We start from the raw sequence: 19,954 nt of genomic DNA, 5'->3' as shown, positions 1-19,954 counted from the left end.
CCCCTTCCACCTCTGTTACATACAATGCACTTGGCTCTTCACTCTTCTATAGCTGCTGGTTCGAATCCTGCCTCAGGCATGGCTGTGTGTGATGTCCTTAGGTTAGTTAGGTTTAAGTAGTTCTAAGTTTTAGGGGACTGATGACCTCAGATGTTAAGTCCCATAGTGCTCAGAGCCATTTGAACCTCTTCACTCTTATTAACTCGTACACAATGTTTTAGTAGTAATCTATGTCTTGCATATTACCTTGTCTTCAACCTTTAAGCTCTCAGGTTTTCAAATCTTGTCCGGTAAGTCTCCCCTGACCCGGGTTTCTGGGTGACTTTTGTCAACTGCACCTCTTTCCCTAAACCTTTCCAGTTCTTTTCCTTCACCCCTCTGCTTTCCCCTTCAACTCTTCTGCCAGAAGAAAGAGTGACTGGCTCTGAAAGTGTGTAAAAGTTAAATCATTTTATGTCTGTGTGTTCCCCTGTTGCTGCTGCTTGTGAGTAGATTTTTTTCACATCAAACTGGACTCTCCAGTATCATATACTTTACATAGATCATGTTAACTTAAACTTTTGCTGTTGTCTCAGCCTGACAAATATATTTCCCCACTTTATCACATTCCCATCACTTTACTCACAAAATGAGTTGTGACATGACATTACATTCTGTACTATATACTTAATTGTCTGTGCATTTGTTTCCAAAAGTGGAAAGTGACACCGTTTGGTGTGGACTAGGAGTTTCTGTACATTTATGAATCTTTGAAGGTCATGCAGTGTGCTGAACGTACAACCATACTCTTACGTGCTAGAAAAAACACACTGCTATGCCACTGCAACATCAGCTACAAAGACGGTATGATGCATTTGTGTTTTGCCAAGATTGTAACATTGCCAGAAATGGGAAAGAACGCAAATGTCTTCATCATCCTTAACAGATTGCTTATATTGCTTTTGTATATTACATCACAAGTAGTATTGTGAACTGCATAGATCTGTTAAAGCCGTTGTAATGTTTGGTTTCTCTCTCTCTCTCTCTCTCTCTCTCTCTCTCTCTCTCTCTCTCTCTCTCTCTCTCTCTGACCAAGGGACTCATGGACTCACATTTAAGAGGAAAATGGTTTAAAGCCACATCCGGACTTCCTGATTTAGGTTTGCTGTAATTGCCGTAAATTGCTTAAGGCGTCTGCTGGGGTGGTTCCTTTGAAAGGGCATGGACAATTTCCTTCATTGATTGGGACTTGTACTCCATCTGTAATGATGTTTTTGTTGTCCCGTGTTTTTGGCTGTGTACCACAAACTGTTGTTTCAGATATAAAACACTGTAGAATACAAATATGTATGATGTTATGAACAGTATGCCTCAAGGTTAGTGTTTTGTCTAACAAATCAAATTTATAGTTCTGCTCATCATAGTATCATGGAGTAATTTAATTATTTTAAAGATGAATTTATTGTATTGGCAGAAGGTAAGAAATTGAAAATAAATCCTTTTGGTACAGTTGAAAGTGAACTGCAGTGTTATCCTCCAAGAAGTAGGCCCCTTACATTGGAGAGACATCTTTCACTGTTCCGTGCCTGCCTCCAGCATTTAAACTTGTCCGTCAAACACTTTCTTCAAATGGCACAGTGGTGGAGGAGCTGGAGTGCTGATTTGGTGTTGGTGCTCTCACAAGGCCAGGCCTGATATATAGGTTCAAGCACAGCCATTTCTCAATTCTGATATTTTATTCCTTTTAGACAGATTTTTAAATTGTTGTTCTCTATCTAGAAACCTATTCAATTTAGCATTTTCTGTTGCATGTACTGAATTACATTTAGTTCTTTTTTTTCTTTTAGGAAGCCAAAGTACAAAGACGTGAAAGAGTTGCTTGATGATAAAACACTGATAAAGCAGTACCAGAGCACATACGCAAAACTGGGACTTGTGGAAGAAGATGAGAGTCAGTTTAATTATTATGACGACGAATATGATGACACCTGCGATGATCGTGAAATCTCGGTACCTGAAGTTGGGGATGATGAAAGGTATGTGTAGAAGTGCCTTGCTTTCTTTTGTCTGCAAAAATAAGCAATACCTTGAGGATTCATGTTCAGTAACAGAACTGTAATAGTTTGCTAAGATCACTCTAAAATTTACATTGAATAATGTCATGTAGTATTTAGTTAGCTCATTTTATTTGCCGTATCACCACATTCCCTATTGTCGCCCTACCTTAGCCAGAATACAGATTTAACTATCTAAGAATGTCTCATTTTTACAAAGCTATCATAGTAAACATTTTTTAAAGGCAAGCAACACCTCAGGTAGCAGGACCTTGCCCTGGTTTATTTACAGCAAGAGATAGACACAGGATGCTCTTCAGAAACAGTGCAAGCCAACTTAAGTCCATATTCCTAAGCAAAATCCAGTCCTTGCTGTATCAAAGTTCTGCCTGTGATTAAGTCCATGTTATTAGCACCTGAGCCAAACCTGCTGCACACTCACCACACATTCCACAGATTGCATCACACTTGACTCAGCCCATCCCAGGACCTGCTTACAGGTATATGTGGGATTCTGGCATGGTCTTGTCATAGGGCACTCATCATGACTAATTGTCTCTGGGTAGTGGTGCCACAGCAGCCAACTGTAATGTTGTCCCAGCTACTTGATTTCCATAATTGCATTGAGTGGCAGCATTACATATCCCTTCCTCCCAGCAGCAGCTGTGGGGGAGAACAATATAGGTGGTACAAGCCCTGGAAGAGCCACCACTGGGAAAGGCAGCATACTAGTATCCATTGGCACCACTGCAGAAGGCTGGGGCAAGACAAGGTACCATAGAAGCTGCACGAGTTGCCACAGGAGCATAGGGTCCACTAGAAATGGAGAAACCAGATACAAGTTGTGTGCTGTTGAAACTCATGGGCGCATACCACCGTGACCACTCAAAAACAAGTGGTCTCAGATGATGTGCTCCAATAGTGGTTGTAGTATGTCCGGGAGAGTGCAGTGATGGACGATCATCAAGTCAGTCTGCAAAGTAGTGTTCTTCTCTTGCAGTGACCCTGTAAGTAGCTAAAAGACCAGAGTGAGCATCAGGTGCGGTGTTAGACATCATTTTCTTATGTGTAATGACTGTGACATAATTCTTCATTGGTGCAAGTCCATTTGCTGCAGGTTTGAACCCAAAATATGTCAAGAGCGGTTACTCAAAAGAACACTTGTGCAAAACATGAAATCACCAAGGTAAGTGGTATAGTTTGGTATGCCATTTGGTAATTGGCCCATAAAACACTGTAATATGGTGGCGGCCAAAAAGGTTACAAAAATAACCAATTATTAACAGTAGAGGCCATATGGCATTAATTTTGCAAGAGTCCCATCTGTTATCAGTAGAGGATGAGTTTGTGCTTCTGTTTTGCATCATTTCGAAGTCACCACAAAGTCTTAAGGTGCCACTGGGTTTGTGTACAGGTACGAGCAGAGTGACCCACTGAATGTGAGAGTTTAACCTATCTTCATTAGTGAGTCTATACAGTTCTGTTTTAAGAGAGTCGTTTAGAGCCTGGGGCACCAAGTGACCTTTGAAGAAGCATGAGGGTAGTCTTAAGAGTGATGTGAGTTTGAAATCGGGTCTCTTCCCAAATCCAAACAAGAAACAATAATTGATAATGTTTTTTACCTTTAATTAATTCTGTCTCAGAAATTATATAAGCAGTTTCACAAAGATATATAAGTGTATACCTAATAAGAAAGAGTATCTTGGTAATTTAAAATTTAGAAAGACGATTCAGTCATCAAAGACAGGAAGTGGGAGAAATTGGACTATATGGGAGTGCAAGCTACTAATTATCTGAGCTAATGTTGACCCAAAACTGCATGAATAATGCAAAACACATATGTTTTTACCAGAAACTGCATTTAACTGTATTTTCAAAACATGCTAAATGTTGCATTTGAAATCCCAGTGCATTACTTACACATCATCGCTAGAAAATGACAACTTACTTACAAAATGACACGTAAAACATGTTGTATTTCATATTACTTGCTTTCATTTCACTTTCAGAACTTGTTCTACTTTCTCCTGCAACAGTTCTCATTTTCCAGAGAGTCATGACAGCAACATAATGAAATGATATTCTAATAACATATCAACATATTTTAGTGCAACAGTGTGTGAGATAACAGATTTATCGATCAGTTTATCTTTGCTCTCTTTCTTTACCGAATGCACTACATTCAGTATATCCATGTCACTTAGCTGCTCAAAGACCAGTTCATAGACATCAAAGTTTAACTACTCATGGATGTTTTTGTCATAAACACCTTCACAACCAAAAACTAAAATCTTAATTCTAATTATTACAGAATACTTGAAAAAAGAGACAGCATTGGTCGTATACTTTTTACTATTGCAAAATCGATTTTCTGTCACTGAGTGACCATCTTCAGTGCTAGAACTTAAAATTTTTTTTCACATTACGATCAGAGAGTACAACATAGAAAATCACAATTACATCTGCATATGAACATAACACTTGTTAGAAACAAACCTATATTGTATAACTTAAATTGGGATGCACTGTTGTCACTAAGCATACGGCAATCACATAGACTGAGGTCGCTGTTTACCTGCACTTGTTCAGCAGACCTCGGTGTGACGGGGCTTGACACGCCCTCTATGTGACATGTGTCACGTGAAGACATAGTATCATTGGTTTTGCGAATTATTAACACTAAATAACTCTTGTACTTTTGTGAATGGTGTAGTAATTCAAATTTAAAATGTACGTACAACACATAGCAGACGCAGGAGAATATCTAAAATACATTGGCATATTGTTTTTTATAAACTATAAAACATAAAATAGATCGATGATAAATTGTTAGAGTGCAGAACATATAAAAAGCAAAAGATAATGCACCTTATATTTGCACGGCATTTTAATTATTAAGTAATGGCAGTTTCGTACTGTGATTATTTTTTATATATTTGACTCCTTGGTATTAACGTTTGTTACATAAATTACGAACGTTGTACTTTTGACTTCCCACGCCAGATGGTGGGTGTTACGTTTTTTAAGAAAGACCTGTGTTGCGCCTCTTTTTATGTTGTTCATTTATTATTCTTTGGCATTATCTTTTGCTTTTTATATGTTCTGCACTCTAACAATTTATCATCGATCTATTTTATGTTTTATAGTTTATAAAAAACAATGTGCCAATGTATTTTAGATATCCTCCTGCGTCTGCTATGTGTTGTACGTACATTTTAAATTTGAATTACTACACCATTCACAAAAGTACAAGAGTTATTTAGTGTTAATAATTCGCAAAACCAATGATACTATGTCTTCACGTGACACATGTCACATAGAGGGCGTGTCAAGCCCCGTCACACCGAGGTCTGCTGAACAAGTGCAGGTAAACAGCAACCTCAGTCTATGTGATTGCCGTAAGCTTAGTGACAACAGTGCATCCTAATTTAAGTTATACAATATAGGTTTGTTTCTAACAAGTGTTATGTTCATATGCAGATGTAATTGTGATTTTCTATGTTGTACTCTCTGATCGTAATGTGAAAAAAAAAAATTTAACTTCTAGCACTGAAGATGGTCACTCAGTGACAGAAAATCAATTTTGCAATAGTAAAAAATATACGACCAATGCTGTCTCTTTTTTCAAGTATACCTGTTACCTGGTCGTAGTGCACAAGACAACATGGAGTCGCCAATCAATAATATTACAGAATACTTCATGTTTCATTTTTTATTTTTTCAAAAGTCACCACAGTACGTGTGGCTAATCTGCAAACCAGACAATTCAAACCCTGATAATCGGATGCTTCTTGTATTGGTATGGGTGACTGGACATGATGCAGGAAGAGAAAAAATATGAAAGATGAGGCATGGAAAGGGAAAGAGGGGCAGTTTGATATGAGTAGCTTGAATTTGGGATACAGGAATAAGGACAAGATCTGTAATAATATCATCTTTTGTGGACAAAAGACTACAAACCTATGAATAAATGTACATCACAACGGATCATCATCTTCAAATGTTAGTGTAAAATTAAGAAAGATGTTTCTGAAACATCTTGTTTGAATGAAGTATGAACAATCAGCTGAGTAAAAGGCTAGGAAGTAGAAATTGTTTTGACATAAGTTTTTATAGATTTTTTTTTTTTTTTTCCTTTTAAACTAACAAATTAATGAACAGAATAAAGGACGAAAGTAGTTGAAATGTTGAGGATAACATTTCCAAAGAAAAGAGAGACAAATTAAGTATAAAAATAGAGGCTATTTAATAACCAAGACTCATAAGAAAAAGCAGAGTGAGATTGCAGAATATTAAGAAAATATTACATAGCCTAGGCTAAAGTAAATACTGACTCATATAGAAAAATGCAACTTTTGTGCTGTTTAGTTATTTGTAAAGTATTGATCATTGCTTGATCTCTCCCTCCCTCCCTCACTCACTCTCCCTCCGTCCCTCCCTCCCCTCTCCCCCTTTTCATTGTTTATGGTACCATTCCGCCTTTCTGTTCAGTTTTTCATGTTTTTCCCAATGATCATGTCATTCATTACACCTTCTTTATTTTTGTGACAACCGTTTTCATAATAATGTTTTTTGTGTGTGAGTTGTTGTGTAAATTAGATCTTCTATTACAAATGAAATTATCATGTTATGCATATTCCTTATTTCTGCATAATTAAAATATTCAATACTTTAGACGTCCTCTGGTCATTCCCCGTGTTCTGCGGACGAATGAAGATGTGAAATCAAGTGAAGAAGAATCCGGAAGTGAAGGTGATACAGCAGCAGTTCCCTCTGATCAGTTCGTTCCAAATCCTGAAGAACTTCGAGCACAAGCTGAACACAGACGCCAAATGAAATTACAAAACAGGGGTCGTCGTCATTACAGTGGAGCAATGCCTCAGTCCAGAGATGTAGTTGGTAAGTTTGAAAAATCCCTTTGACTTTAACACTCCTTCAGAATATTTTATTCTATGTGGTATTGTTAATTCAAATACTGTGAGTCTTTTGTGGGCTCACTAATACAGTATGAATCATATTTAAATGGATCAGTTCATACATTAGTGTGGTTCTATGATTGTCATTTGGAGACCATATTTACCACTGACAACTGGAATGACCTAAAGAAACCACCAAAGCTGCTACAATGTGTATTTATATATGAACAACCAATTTTGGTCAAATAGCCACCTTCTAGTCACTTACATTTTAACAAAAATGTATAAAAAACTTTTCACTTTGAAATAGTTAAACTGAAGCGCTGCATTTACAGCTACATACATACTCTGCAAGCCGCCATATGGTGCATTGCAGAGGTTACCACTTACTACTACTAGTGATGCTTCTTACTTGAAATGTACAGTGGCAGTAATAGAATTGCTCTGCAGTGGGTCTCAGATGCCAGTTCTCTAAACTTCCACAATAGTGCCTCGCAAAAAGAAAGTCATCTTCCCTCCACTGATTGCTGTTTGAGCTTATCAAGCAGTTTCGTAATAACAGCATGCTGATTGAACCTAATAGTAACAAATCTGGCCTCTAAATTGCTTCAATGTCTTCCTGTAATCCAACCTGGTGGGGATCCCAAACGCTCAAATAGTACTCAAGAATGGTTCGCACTTGCATCTTGTATGACACCTCCTTTATTGACGAGCTGCACTTTCCCAAGATTCCCCCAATAAAATAAAAAATAAAATATTTGCCTTCCTGCTAACAGCCTGACGTGCTCGTTCCATTTTGTATCTCTGTGCAGTGTTATGCCTAGATACTTAATTAATGTAAATATTCCAAGCAGCACCCTGCTGATGCTGTATTCGAATGTTACAAGATTGCTTTTTTTACTTATCTGTATAACTTAAATTTTTCTACATTTAGAGCTAGGTGACATCAACTAGAAATTGTATCAGAGTCATCTTGTATACCCCTACAGTCACTCAGTGACAACACTTTCCTGTGCACCACAGTATCACCAGCTAACAGCCATAAATTGCAGCTCAACTTTTCTGTAAGATCATTTCATTGTGTGACGATCAGAGTAACATAACTCCAGTTCAGTGATTTTACAGGAGAGATGGAAGAACATATTTTAACTTGTGAATTTTGTATCTCAGTGATGTAATACAAACTTTATTGAAAACCTCTACACCACTAAAGAATACACTTAAAAAGCTGTCAAATGATAACATATCTTTAAAGATAGTCCTTAATGGTACACTGTTATTTATTGCTTGATATATTGCCTAGGAAGTATGTCATTATGAGTCTAGGTGAATCAGTATAAATAAAGGTCTTGCACATTGGAGATATGTATTATACTGAGAAAATATAGTGTAAAAAGTTAATTTCTATACTCGAAACAGATCAATTCCAGTGGAAATAAAAGAATATTAGCGGATTTTTGTACCAATGTCACCACTGAACGTTCACTTTCCCACTAATTTCATTACAACCATTGCCACCGCAGTCGAAATCTCCAGCTTCCTCTTCTTGAAGACTTTTACAAAATTTGTGATACTGTTCCTTCATAATGCTGGTGTGGCAAAGATCCGTGTGGTCTTCTATTTTCTCTTCCTGGTATTTCGGTTCTGACTGGAAGACTGTATTGGAATTTTGGGATTTTCGGGAAACTGGCAAACTTTTGAATTTTTGATCATGGAAATGTGTGAAAAAGATACGATTAACATCACTTTTGCAATTTTGAAGCCTTTCCACCTTAAACCAGTGTACTTCATTTACTGTCATTTTTTGTATTTTTCAACCTTTTCTTCTGCATAGGATCAAAATCCAGGAAGTCGTTCTGGTCCATTTCAACAACTTCGTGCAGCCTTTGTTTTGAAGCATACCAACAATGTACCATCCTGAAGGGTATAAAGTCAAATTTTTTCAACTCTTGTCTATACTGGCATGGAGTGAGTCACCCTCCACTGAAGTGTGCCAAGCGCAAAGAAGCATCGCTGTATTGTAGAAATGTTCAGAGCGTGTAAAGCAAGGAGAAGCATGATGCTCCTATTGATGTTGGGATTTTGTCCTCCATAAATGCCTGAGAGTGAAAAAACTTGATTGCCATGTGCAGTCTTCTAGAGTTCTTGAAATAAGCATGATGCTACTTCAATCAATCCACATTCATGCCATATGTAATGTCTACCTTAGTTAATCTTCATTTGTAGAAAATGTCCTCAGCTGCTATGTTTTGACAGTACGTTATAGCTTGTGGGTCAAACTCCAATAAATGGTATCTCTTGCTCTGCCCTGCTCTTTCATTTCATTTTTTAGCTTTCTAGCAGCTTCTTGTCTCTCTGAGTATTCTGAATGCTGGCCTTTCTTTGCCTCTTCATTTTCTTTGGAGAGATTTTGAAAACAATAGCAGTGGCCGCATACAACTTTTCTAATTACGTGAAAGCCTAGGTTAAACTGTGTATTGAATATTTCTCTGTAGACCCATTATTTTTCAGGAGTAACTTGTTCCTCTTTGCAAAGTTTCTTATATAGTTCATGCAATATTTGTATATTCATATGTCCTGGAAAGAACTGTCACACAATGCTCTGTTTCAAGTAATGCAATGGAATAGTAGGAAAAGATTTTATATGGTTACTTATTGTCTCCTTTGCCTCACCCATCTCCTTATACCTGAATGATGATGACCTCCCTTATTAGCAGTCAGTATCATGTTGCTGCTGTCTCTTCTCTTTTGTATGTATCACACGGATACATTAAAAAGTTAAGAAATACCCCTAGACACGCTTGAACTTCACAACCACCTATCAGTAGAAAGTACTTCATCACATTTCTTCGAGGCTGTGCACCTGAAGAATGTGGCCTTGCATTAGGCACTTCTTTAATTAGTGGAGCTAAATACTGTTGCTGTTTCTCTGTATATTGCATAATTCATGGAACATTACCTCTTGCTGATGATCTCGTTACACTTTCTTGGTTATTTGGAACAGTTCTTGTACTGAAATGTTCAGTCTGGCACTTCTTTCTTAGCAGCTGATGTGTATGCCTTTCTTGACTGTCTGTTCATTCTTCTTGTATTTCTTCTTCTCTTGTCTGTGTTTGTACTTCAATGTATATCTAATAGAGAGTGTACATTAACATTAACTTCTTCACATTAAATCCTTCAAGAAACTAAACAAAATGTAACTTGACAATGAAGGCAATGTGATCAAATTGACAGTGCTTATAAAGGGCAGTCATTGTTTTGTCTAGAGTTTCAGCACTTGCTGATACTCAGAGGGGAAATAGAGTAGCTTGAAATCTCATGTGTAACGTGTTTCAAGAACTGATGGACAGACAAATGATTCAGCAGTGAGATGTAATGCAACATTTCCAGCCTGATGCTGCAAGATTTATTTGCTACGAGACAACTTATACTTCTTTTTGAGTAGAAAGGAAAATGGCACACAGGTGTATGAGAACAACATTATGCAAAACTGGTAGATGATGGTCTCTTCTGGATTCATATAGTTAGGAGTCAGAAGAACATAAATGCCACAGTTGACTGGGGTCCTTTGGTTTGGAACTGAGTAAAGGGTTTCGACCAAAGTCTTCGTTGACTCTGTAACGGTCTTGGCTGCAGATTTCTAGAACTGCGTTATCGTGTGGGGATTTGTAGGGCTCCCCTTGATAGTTCAGGGGCGCACTACACAAAGAAAGCAGCTACTTGGGTTGCAGAGTACTTGTGGACTGCACATAAGGGTTTTTTAGGCAAGGCAGTAGTTTGATGTGCTCTGATGAACACTTTCCAGTCAGTTCACAGCACAGGAAGTCAAATGTCATTCAGAGTAAAGACACTTCAGCTGTCACAGTTTTATGAGTAAACTGTCGAACTATTCATAATAAAGTTCCCGAACTTACTGCCCTCCAGGAAAGTTCTCACACTCAAATTATTCATGGGACCGAGAGCTGACTGAAACCCGAAATGGAAAGCTCTGATATATTTAGCAAGTCATGGAACATTTACAGGACAGACAGATTAGAGGCCGTAGGAGGTGGAGTGTTCATTGCAGTTCACGAAAATATTACCTCTAAAGGTTGAAGGTGAGAGTGACAGTGAAATCATCTGGTCACATATAACAGGTGCAGGTGAAACTAAGTTAATTGTTGGATGTTTTTACCGGCCACCCGATTCCATTGTGACAGTTCTAGAGTCATTCAAAGAAAGTCTATGGTTAGTAGCGCATAAATACCCAGATCATGCAATACTGGTTGGTGCAACTTAAACCTGCCAAGTACAGACTGGGATGTCTATGGATTCATTGCGGGGTGGTACAGACAGACAGTCATGTGAAATACATTTGAACACACTTTCTGAAAATTGCCTTGAGCATCTAGCTCAGCAACCCACACACAATGGACCTTGTAGCCACAAATAGGCTGGACTTTATCGACAATGTCAGTGTAGAAATGGGGATTAGCCATCATGATATCATTATAGCAACTATGATTATGAAAGTTATAAATCGGTCAAGAAGGCTAGAAGAGTGTTTCTGCTAGATAGAGCAGATAAGCAGTTATTAAGCAGATAAGCAGTTATTAACATCTCACTTAGAAAGTGAATTGGCATCACTTTGTTCCAATAAGATGGACGTAGAGAAATTATGGGCAAATTTTAAGCAGATTGTAAATTGTGGTCTGGAGAGTTACGTGCCTAGTAAGTGGATAAAGGATGGAAACGACCCACCATGTTTTAGTATCGAAATTTGGCTGATGCTGAGAAAGCAAAGGCTGTAGCACTCTAGGTTCAAAAGGGGACACACAAATGACGACAAGCGAAGGTTAATAGAGATTCTGTGCGTGAAGCACACAACTACTACTCCCAGCAAACCTTACTTAGCCAAAGATCTGGCAGAGAACCCAAAAAAATTCTGGTCATATATAAAATCACTAAGTGGGTCTGAGGCTCCCATTCAGTCCCTTGTTGACCAGTCTGATGTGGCAGTTGAAGATAGCAAAACAAAATCCAAAGTTTAAAATTTCACATACAAGAAATTGTTCATATAGGAGAATCGTACAAACGTAGTGTCATTTGACCATAGGGCAGATTCCCGTATGGGTGACATAGAAATAAACACATCTGGCGTAAAGAAACAACTGAAAGATTTGAAAACAAATAAATTACCAGGTCTGGATGGAATCCCAGTTCGATTTTACAAAGAGTACTCTACGGCATTGGCTTCTTAACTAGCGTGCATTTATTGTGAATCTCCCGCCCAGCACAAAGTTCCAAGCGAGTGAAAAGAACGCAGGTGACTCCAGTATATAAGAAAGGTAAAAGAATGGGCCTGCAAAACTACAGACCAATATCCCTAACTTCTGTTTGCTGCAGAATCCTTGAACATATTCTCAGTTTGAATATAATAAACTTTCTTGAGACTAAGAAGCTTATGTCTGCGAATCAGCATGGTTTTAGAAAGAATCACTCGTGCAAAACTCAGCGTGCCCTTTTCTCATATGATATACTGCAAACTATGGATGAAGGGCAACAGGCAGATTCCATATTTCTAGATTTCTGGAAAGCAGTTGACATAGTGCCCTTTGCAGGCTGTTAATGAAGGTATGAGCATATGGAACAAGTTCACAGATATGTGAGTAGCTCGAAGACTTCTTAAATAATAGAATCCAATATGTCGTCCTCAACAGTGTGTATTCATCAGAGACAAGAGTACCTTCAGGAGTGCCCCAGGGAAGTGTGATAGGACCGTTGTTCTCTATATACATAAATGATTTGGCAGACAGGGTGGGGAGCAAACTGCAGTTGTTTTCTGATGATTCCTTAGTGTACGGTGCAATGTTGAAGTTGATTGAGTGTAGAAAGATACAAGACAACTTAGAAAAAATTTCCAGTTGGTGTGATTAATGGCAACTAGCCCTAAATGTGGAAAAATGTAAGTTGATGTGGATGAGTAGGAGAACAAACCTGTAATGTTCAGATATAATATTACTAATGTCTTACTTGACACAAAAAAGTCGTTCCAATATCTGGGTGTAACATTGTAAAGCGATATGAGGTGGAACAAGCATGTGAAAACTTTGGTAGGAAAGGCAAATGGTTGACTTCGGTTTACTGGGAGAATTTTAGGGAGAAGGGGTTTACTTGTAAAGGAGACCATATATAGGACACTGGTGGGACCTATTCTTGGGTACTGCTCAAATGTTTGGGTAACATACCAGGTCGGATTGAAACAAGACATCGAAGCAATTCAGAGGCAGGTGGCTTGATTTGTTACCAGTAGGTTCGAACAACATGTAAGTGTTACGGGGATGCTTCAGGAACTCAAATGGGAATCCCTGGAGAAAAGGCAACGTTCTTTTTGAGAAACACTATTGAGAAAATTTAGAGAACCGGCATTTGAAGCTGACTTCTGAACGATTCTTGTGCCACCAACACACATTGTGCGCAAGGACCATGAAGATAAGATATGAGAAATTAAAAGTTCATACGGAGGCATGTAGACAGTCCTTTTTCCCTCACTCTGTTTGCAAGTGTAACAGGAGGGGAAATGACAAGTAGTTATGTAGGGTACCCTCTGCCATGCACCACAGTGCTTTCAGAGTATCGCTGTAGTCATAGATGTAGAAGAGCATAAGTGCCAATACATTTGTCTGTCTCTAAAATAAACTCACAACTTGGAGGTACACAATACCTTATTTTTGCGCTTAGAGAAGAGAGAGAGTTAGGTCATTTTGATCCAAAATATATCTGACTACTGTGAGAACATACATTAAAAAAGACCAAAATCGTATTTTGGGAGTTATGTTCCTCTGACTCTCGCACCATCATTTATGTATGTAGAGAATAAGAGAGGTCCTGTCATTCTTCCAGAATTTATGCTCAGAGCTTCATCAACACTCTGTAGTGGGACATTGTGTCAAATGATTTGTGGAAATCTAGGAATATAGAACTACCTGTTGCCCTGCATCCGTGGTTTGTACGATATCATGTAATTAAATGGCAGACCGAGTTTTGCACAAGCGATGCTTTCTAAATCTGCACTGATTTGTGGACAGAAGCTTTTCTGTCTCAACAAAATTCACTCGAACTCAGAATGTGTTCAAGAATTCTGTAGCAAACGGATGTTAAACCTTTCGCTGCTACAGAAGTGCTGTGTGCATTCCATGCTGTGGCAACTTTTGTTATAGTTGTACTGCTTACCAGATGCTGATGCCTGTGCTGAGAGATCACATTACGGCCAATATGAAATACTTATCATTCTATTTTTTTGAAAACGATTAGGTTTGAACTTCAGAAATCACTTGGAAAAAGTTGTTCCATTTTGTAGTTGTGGTTTCTCAATTAGCTCTTCTGACAGTCCGCTACCTCCTCTTTCGTTTTCATTAGCTCATCTCAGATTTTCCTTCCTTTGCATATCTGAGAGTTCTGTGTACTGTGGTATACTGACTGTCAATTCATTTTGTTTCGTACCTTCTGATGTGTTAAGTCAGTTTTCGATCCTCCAAACTAGCAAAGGTTGAGCCGGGACAAACCGTTAAATCCAAATTTTTAGTCTGCTCTGGTAGTCATAATTGATCGTGTGTCTGAGATTTGTCGCTTAAACGTTTGAAATTGCTCTTCCATAAAATCTTGTATTTCCTTTATGTCGTTATTTACCTTACAAAATTATTCATTGATCTCGTATCTTACTAGATCACACTGTTTATTAACCTCTGAATATAACAACCCATGTTATGTTTTTATTGAAGTTTTCAACTCTGTAGTCTTAGTATTTATCCCTCTTTTCGATATTCTCTGATATGTGTATCTAACTGGCCTCCATTTCAGCGTTAGTACTGATGCTAGTAGGCAGTTTGGTTCCTAAGTCAGTAATACAGTAAGTTTAAGCGTTGAAGGTTGATATTTCATGCTTTAAATTAGCTATACTCGTACTCAGGTCCTCAACCATTCAGGGATATTTGTCAGCATGCCTGTTGTTGTTAATGGCATGCACTAACAAAGTCTGGGTTTTAATTTCATATCTTGCCACAGCATTCTAAGGGCTGGGTATATATCCAGCAAAAGAAAACTTTGGTTACTGAAGACTATTATGACAACAGATGAGTTGAACCGCATTGCTGGCAATAAATTGTCTGCAACAGCGGCTGACTCTGGAATTAGCAGCACTGCCAATGCAGCTGCAGATGTGTTGACACTGTGCTGAGGAGACAATAGTGGCTTACAGCCAATGCATGCACAATTCTTTCCACTCATGGACTTTTATTTGCTCCTTTAATGGAGTCACAGTTAAAGGATTTAACTATGTCCCCTCAACAAATTTACTTTTTGTAGAATTTATTTATTTGCAGCGCAAATAAAGTTTATACACTGCCACAAATCAGAGATGTTACTAAGGGTGTTGACATTTTCCAATGAAATTTTTCTTTTTTAATACTGTATTCTCATTTTAAATCAAACTTATTTCTTTTGCTCAATTGAATCTTCTTATTCAGTGGCAAAGACTTGTCCTGGCATCCTCTTTGAAAGGTGAATTGAATGAAATACATTTGCCATTGTTCAGGTTTTTGTGGTCATAGTTAATTATCTATATTATCTGCCTGACTGTGTTGTTATATCTTGAAGCAGCTGACTCCTTTGTCAAAGACACAAGTCCCTACCAGCTGGAAATCTCAACGCCAATTACGACAAAATAAAGTCACATGCTGCTTCTTTATTGTGTGTGTACTTCATCTCCCTTATATACATTCCATTTTATATTTTACCACAGCATGTGACTTGAACTAAGTTCACAATACAATCATTTGTGCTCTGTACATCCTTTCTGTGTTTTCCTTGACAACTGACATCATGACCATTGTGATGCTCGGTGAGGTTCTGTGGTCCACAGCAAATCTCTGAGGTGGGACAGTGTTTTCCTGGAACATCTGCACCAACGTGCAGGTGACTCAAAGCACAGGAATCCAGGGACCCGTAACCCCTGCCCTGAAGATATGCTGTATCCACTTTCACCCCCATGACACGTACGAAAGAAACAGAAACTTCCTGCACAAAATAGAGCCTAAAAGTAAACACTTACTTACTGAAAGAACACAGTGCTTGCTCAAAGAACACAGTTCTTGCTCAATGTCATGAGTATTCTAAGTTGGTTAGAGAGATCGTGACAAAGCAAGCTTGGATCTTGTTACTTCCTCTTGTTTTGCCATCTGCCTCCTTTAATTCATTTTTCATATTAACTAATTACCATTAACATACATGAATGTAATCTGCACCTTTGTGGTAGAAGAAACTGTTAAAAAAAAGGAATTTTTCTATATATTCAGTTAATTGAATGAGTTGTTTTAATTGTAATTTCTATAACTTAAACGTCGAAGACTGTATAGTTTCAGTACCTATTATTGTGAGGGTATATAAAGGCCCGATTTTTGGTCCCGAGTCAGTTAGTCCACGGCAGAGTTTCAGACGAGAATCCAGTGTCGGTTAGAACGACGACACTGCATCAACTTAACTGTGAAATAAGTGCAAGACAAATAGGCTGTGTGTTAAAACAATGACAGTGTTTGTTCAATATGTACCGTATTATTCTGCAAGAACTGTGTGTTAAGGGTTTCACTGCTCTAGATATTCAAAAGTAAACTATTGTAGCAGTATGCTGGTGTTTGCCTGCTAACCATTAATGAGGTGTATCAAAGGTTAACCGGTAGTGAAATGGCCATATTAACTGTGTAATATTGGGGGGTTGTGAACAGTGAAAGTAAAGAACTGTGAAACACAAATGTGCACTTGTCGTCTACATCATTTACAGTAGTCAGTGTTGAACATCCACACCCCACCCCCCATTTTTCAGCCAATATTACAATGCAGTACGTCGACACCGAGGATTATCAATGAAGAAATAAAGCAGGTGAACGTCACAAGATGAATGGAACGACACATCACTTTCTCTGAAGTGATAGGTTATCCCTAACATACAGCACTGGTGTTTTTTGGAACAACAGACAGTTTTGGTTGATCTCCATAAACTTCATCACTGATGGATGCACAAGCATGACAAAATTCTGCAAACCAATTGTAAAGTTTATTGATCGTTAAAAAGTTGAATGAAGTTATTTTAGTCATTGTTGTTTAGTTAGGTCTTTACAAAATTAATTTAAAAAAAAATTCAGTGAAAACCTTCATGTGAAATTTACATTTTCTCACGACACAGTTTCTTTAAATGCTCACTGTAAAATGCTATGCAACCAGTTTTGAAGTAGCTGTTGTTTTAGCAAAAATAAATGATAAATTTTAACAGAAAATAGTAATGTCACATCTCCTAAATTCCGTCTACTTCACCAAATCAATCCAGACATAGTTGGTCCAATAATCAAGGCTAGCAGTATTATAAAGGTTATCCATGCACACACTGCAGTGACAGGAGATTAAAGACGTGTCTCCAGCACTCACTCCCTGTAGCCTTTGCACAGCACATAAAATCTCTGAGAAGTAAAATGGGCCAATAGAGTATACAGATGAAGAACCCTGAGATTTTAATTTCAGCATCTTCTTTAGGATTTTACAAAGTGCTACAAAGATTTTTGTAAGTGATTTCCAAATGACAGTGAAGTGAAAAACAAGCAGTACTATTGCACACTTTGGCCCATCATCAGACACCTTCCATGGTGGAGACTTTATTACCTGTGGGTTTTTCATAAGTTAAATGTGTTGTAGTTTATACATAGCAATGAGGGTCGTACCCATGCCAAGAACTGGTGTTTTGAGAGTTTTGGAGCTATATTCCTTTATTAAAGTATCACAGTGGCTACTACACCGGACTTATCTTAGTGATCCAATAGCTTTAAGTTTTCGATGATGCTTCTGTCACAAAGGTTTTCCTTTAACTATTTTTGGCATAACAGGTTTGCAGTAATCTTCAATTTAAAAATAAATTTGTTGTTCTGTCTAGTCTTGAAGAACACTGGAAATAAATTTCAGTTACCGCTCATTTGGTTTTTTAACAACTGGAGTGCAAGTCACATCTCAGATACTTTATTCAGGCTCCTTCAGTACCCCAACCTGATGATTACTGCTCACTAACTGTTGAGATTTTTACATAATCATATTACGGTCTCAAAGAAATTCTTACATGGTTATTTGCTACTTGATGAAACTGAGACCATCTTCTCCAGTCAAAGGAGGGTAGTAAGTGGTGGTCTCATTCCATATCACTATACAGTGTGCAATATGGTGATACAGTTTTGCAAGTTGATTGGTAGATGCTGCTTATTTAAAGTGAATTAAGCAATAAACAGTGAAGGCAATAAATGACATTTTTGCGTTAGCTTACAATGTTAGATTTCTTTACTTTAAACTAACATTTTTTTTCTTTCCACAGAATAGAATTTTCAGTCCAATCACTAAAATGAAAACTGCTAAAATTGGGTACAAATATCAGATCGTGGTGTTCATAACTCACAGTCCAGTACTCCACATTTACTTCAACTTTGTACATGTTTGTACAAGATTATGCTGCCATTGTTACAAATCCAAAAACAACATTGAAATAAGTATTCATTTCTAATATTGTTTGTGTTGTATTACAGGACGGCCAAAAGGACAAGGGCAAGACAAAACTGTAGTTGTAAATCGACAGAACAAGAATGCACATAAGTCGTCATATGCAAATCACAATCGCCGAGCAGGGGCCCAGAGAAAGCGTCAACAAGGAATGTTTCCTGCATAACATCTGCTTCATACTTTATATGGAAAAAGTTCCTATCAATAAATCGTAATGACCAATTTTTTGCACCCTTGTTTTTTGTTATCATCTTTCTGTGGAAGTTTGTAAACTAAAGAAATAAAATATATATATATTCTGGCTTTTGCAAGTGTAAAGGCAAAAATAAATTTATAATTAACTGAAGGACTAAGTTTAACAAACTTTTATCATGCTTATACTTAAGCTTCCAGTAATTGTCCCCCATCATTTTATTGCTATTTATTTATTTATTTATTATTCAGAGCTACCACAACAACTTTTCATCACACTGTAACACTGTTGCTTTGCAGTTTCACTAACATTAAGGCTACTGAGAGGGCACACCAGTGCAGTGGCCTTTTAGTGAGTTGCAGATGGGAAGCAGTCATTTGTGGTTAGGCGCTAAAATTCCTGGGTGTGTGGAGCACCTAGGGATCGTATAACTGCAAAAGATGGAAAGATGAATTATTCCATTGTGGAACATGACAAATATGGGTGTGTTAGTGTTGCCTCTACATTGTGAAAGGATTGAGGTTGTATGAGTCAAACATTTCACCATACTGCAAAACTGTTACAAAAAAGTTAGTTGTTGTAACATTGTACAAACACTGTATCAGTATTCCTACCAACCAAGTTTTATTCCACTTCTACAAGAACAGACATACCAAACACTGAATAAAGTATGAAATGGTACAATACCTCTTAAGAGTAGAATATATTAAAACACAGTATTAACAGATGAGCATACAGTCATCAGCTAACATCAGTTTGACCAAGGGCCCAGAACACCGGCTTACATAAGGCTGTTTTGCATACCATTGTGTCATTGTGGGGCAACCTCTGTAGGCCAGCCAAGGAGCGTTTGCTGTTTGATTACGCGTGCTCACTCTATATACAACACTCCTTCTCCCTCGGGGAAATGTGTTCCCTGTGGTGATGTAAATGTCTCCATCAGAAGGTGACAACTGGTGGAGCAGGTGTTATGCCATCAAAGGAGAATATGGTTTGAAATGGTGAGAGACTGTATCAGAGGGAGATGGGGGCACTGAATCGATTTCCATACCTGGGCAGGCACTCAGTGATGGAGGCAGCTGAGAAGATGGCGGCACTGGGACAGGCTGTGGAGATGGAGGCAGCCCTGCACTGTTTACTCCATCCGGTGGCAGTGGCATCAAGAACAAAGATGGCGCAGGAGCCTGGGAGCTGGCACAGATGGTGAAAGTGTCTGCGGGGTCCAAGGGCTCACCAGTGTGTGGTCA

At 38.1% G+C, this 19,954-nt stretch overlaps 1 protein-coding gene across 7 annotated transcripts in view; it reads left to right on the top strand.

Moving 5' to 3' along the window:
• Positions 1 to 18,860, top strand: part of LOC124776797 (activating signal cointegrator 1 complex subunit 2) — a 179,525-nt gene extending 160,665 nt beyond the window's left edge. For 6 of the 7 annotated variants that reach the window (XM_047251941.1, XM_047251939.1, XM_047251938.1 and 3 more), the window contains 4 exons: positions 1,827 to 2,015; positions 3,151 to 3,219; positions 6,709 to 6,932; positions 18,541 to 18,860. In XM_047251941.1, coding sequence (XP_047107897.1) covers positions 1,827 to 2,015; positions 3,151 to 3,219; positions 6,709 to 6,932; positions 18,541 to 18,680 — 622 coding nt within the window. In that variant the 3' untranslated portion in view covers positions 18,681 to 18,860. The remainder of the gene's footprint in view (positions 1 to 1,826; positions 2,016 to 3,150; positions 3,220 to 6,708; positions 6,933 to 18,540) is intronic. The other variant, XM_047251940.1, reaches the window with a different exon arrangement.
• Positions 18,861 to 19,954: the final 1,094 nt, after the last annotated feature.

Source organism: Schistocerca piceifrons, chromosome 2 (genome assembly GCF_021461385.2).
Source record: "Schistocerca piceifrons isolate TAMUIC-IGC-003096 chromosome 2, iqSchPice1.1, whole genome shotgun sequence".
NCBI classification, from domain to species: Eukaryota; Metazoa; Arthropoda; class Insecta; order Orthoptera; family Acrididae; genus Schistocerca; species Schistocerca piceifrons.
The sequence above is the reverse complement of the archived record's forward strand: the minus strand, read 5'-3'. Positions and strand labels throughout refer to the sequence as shown.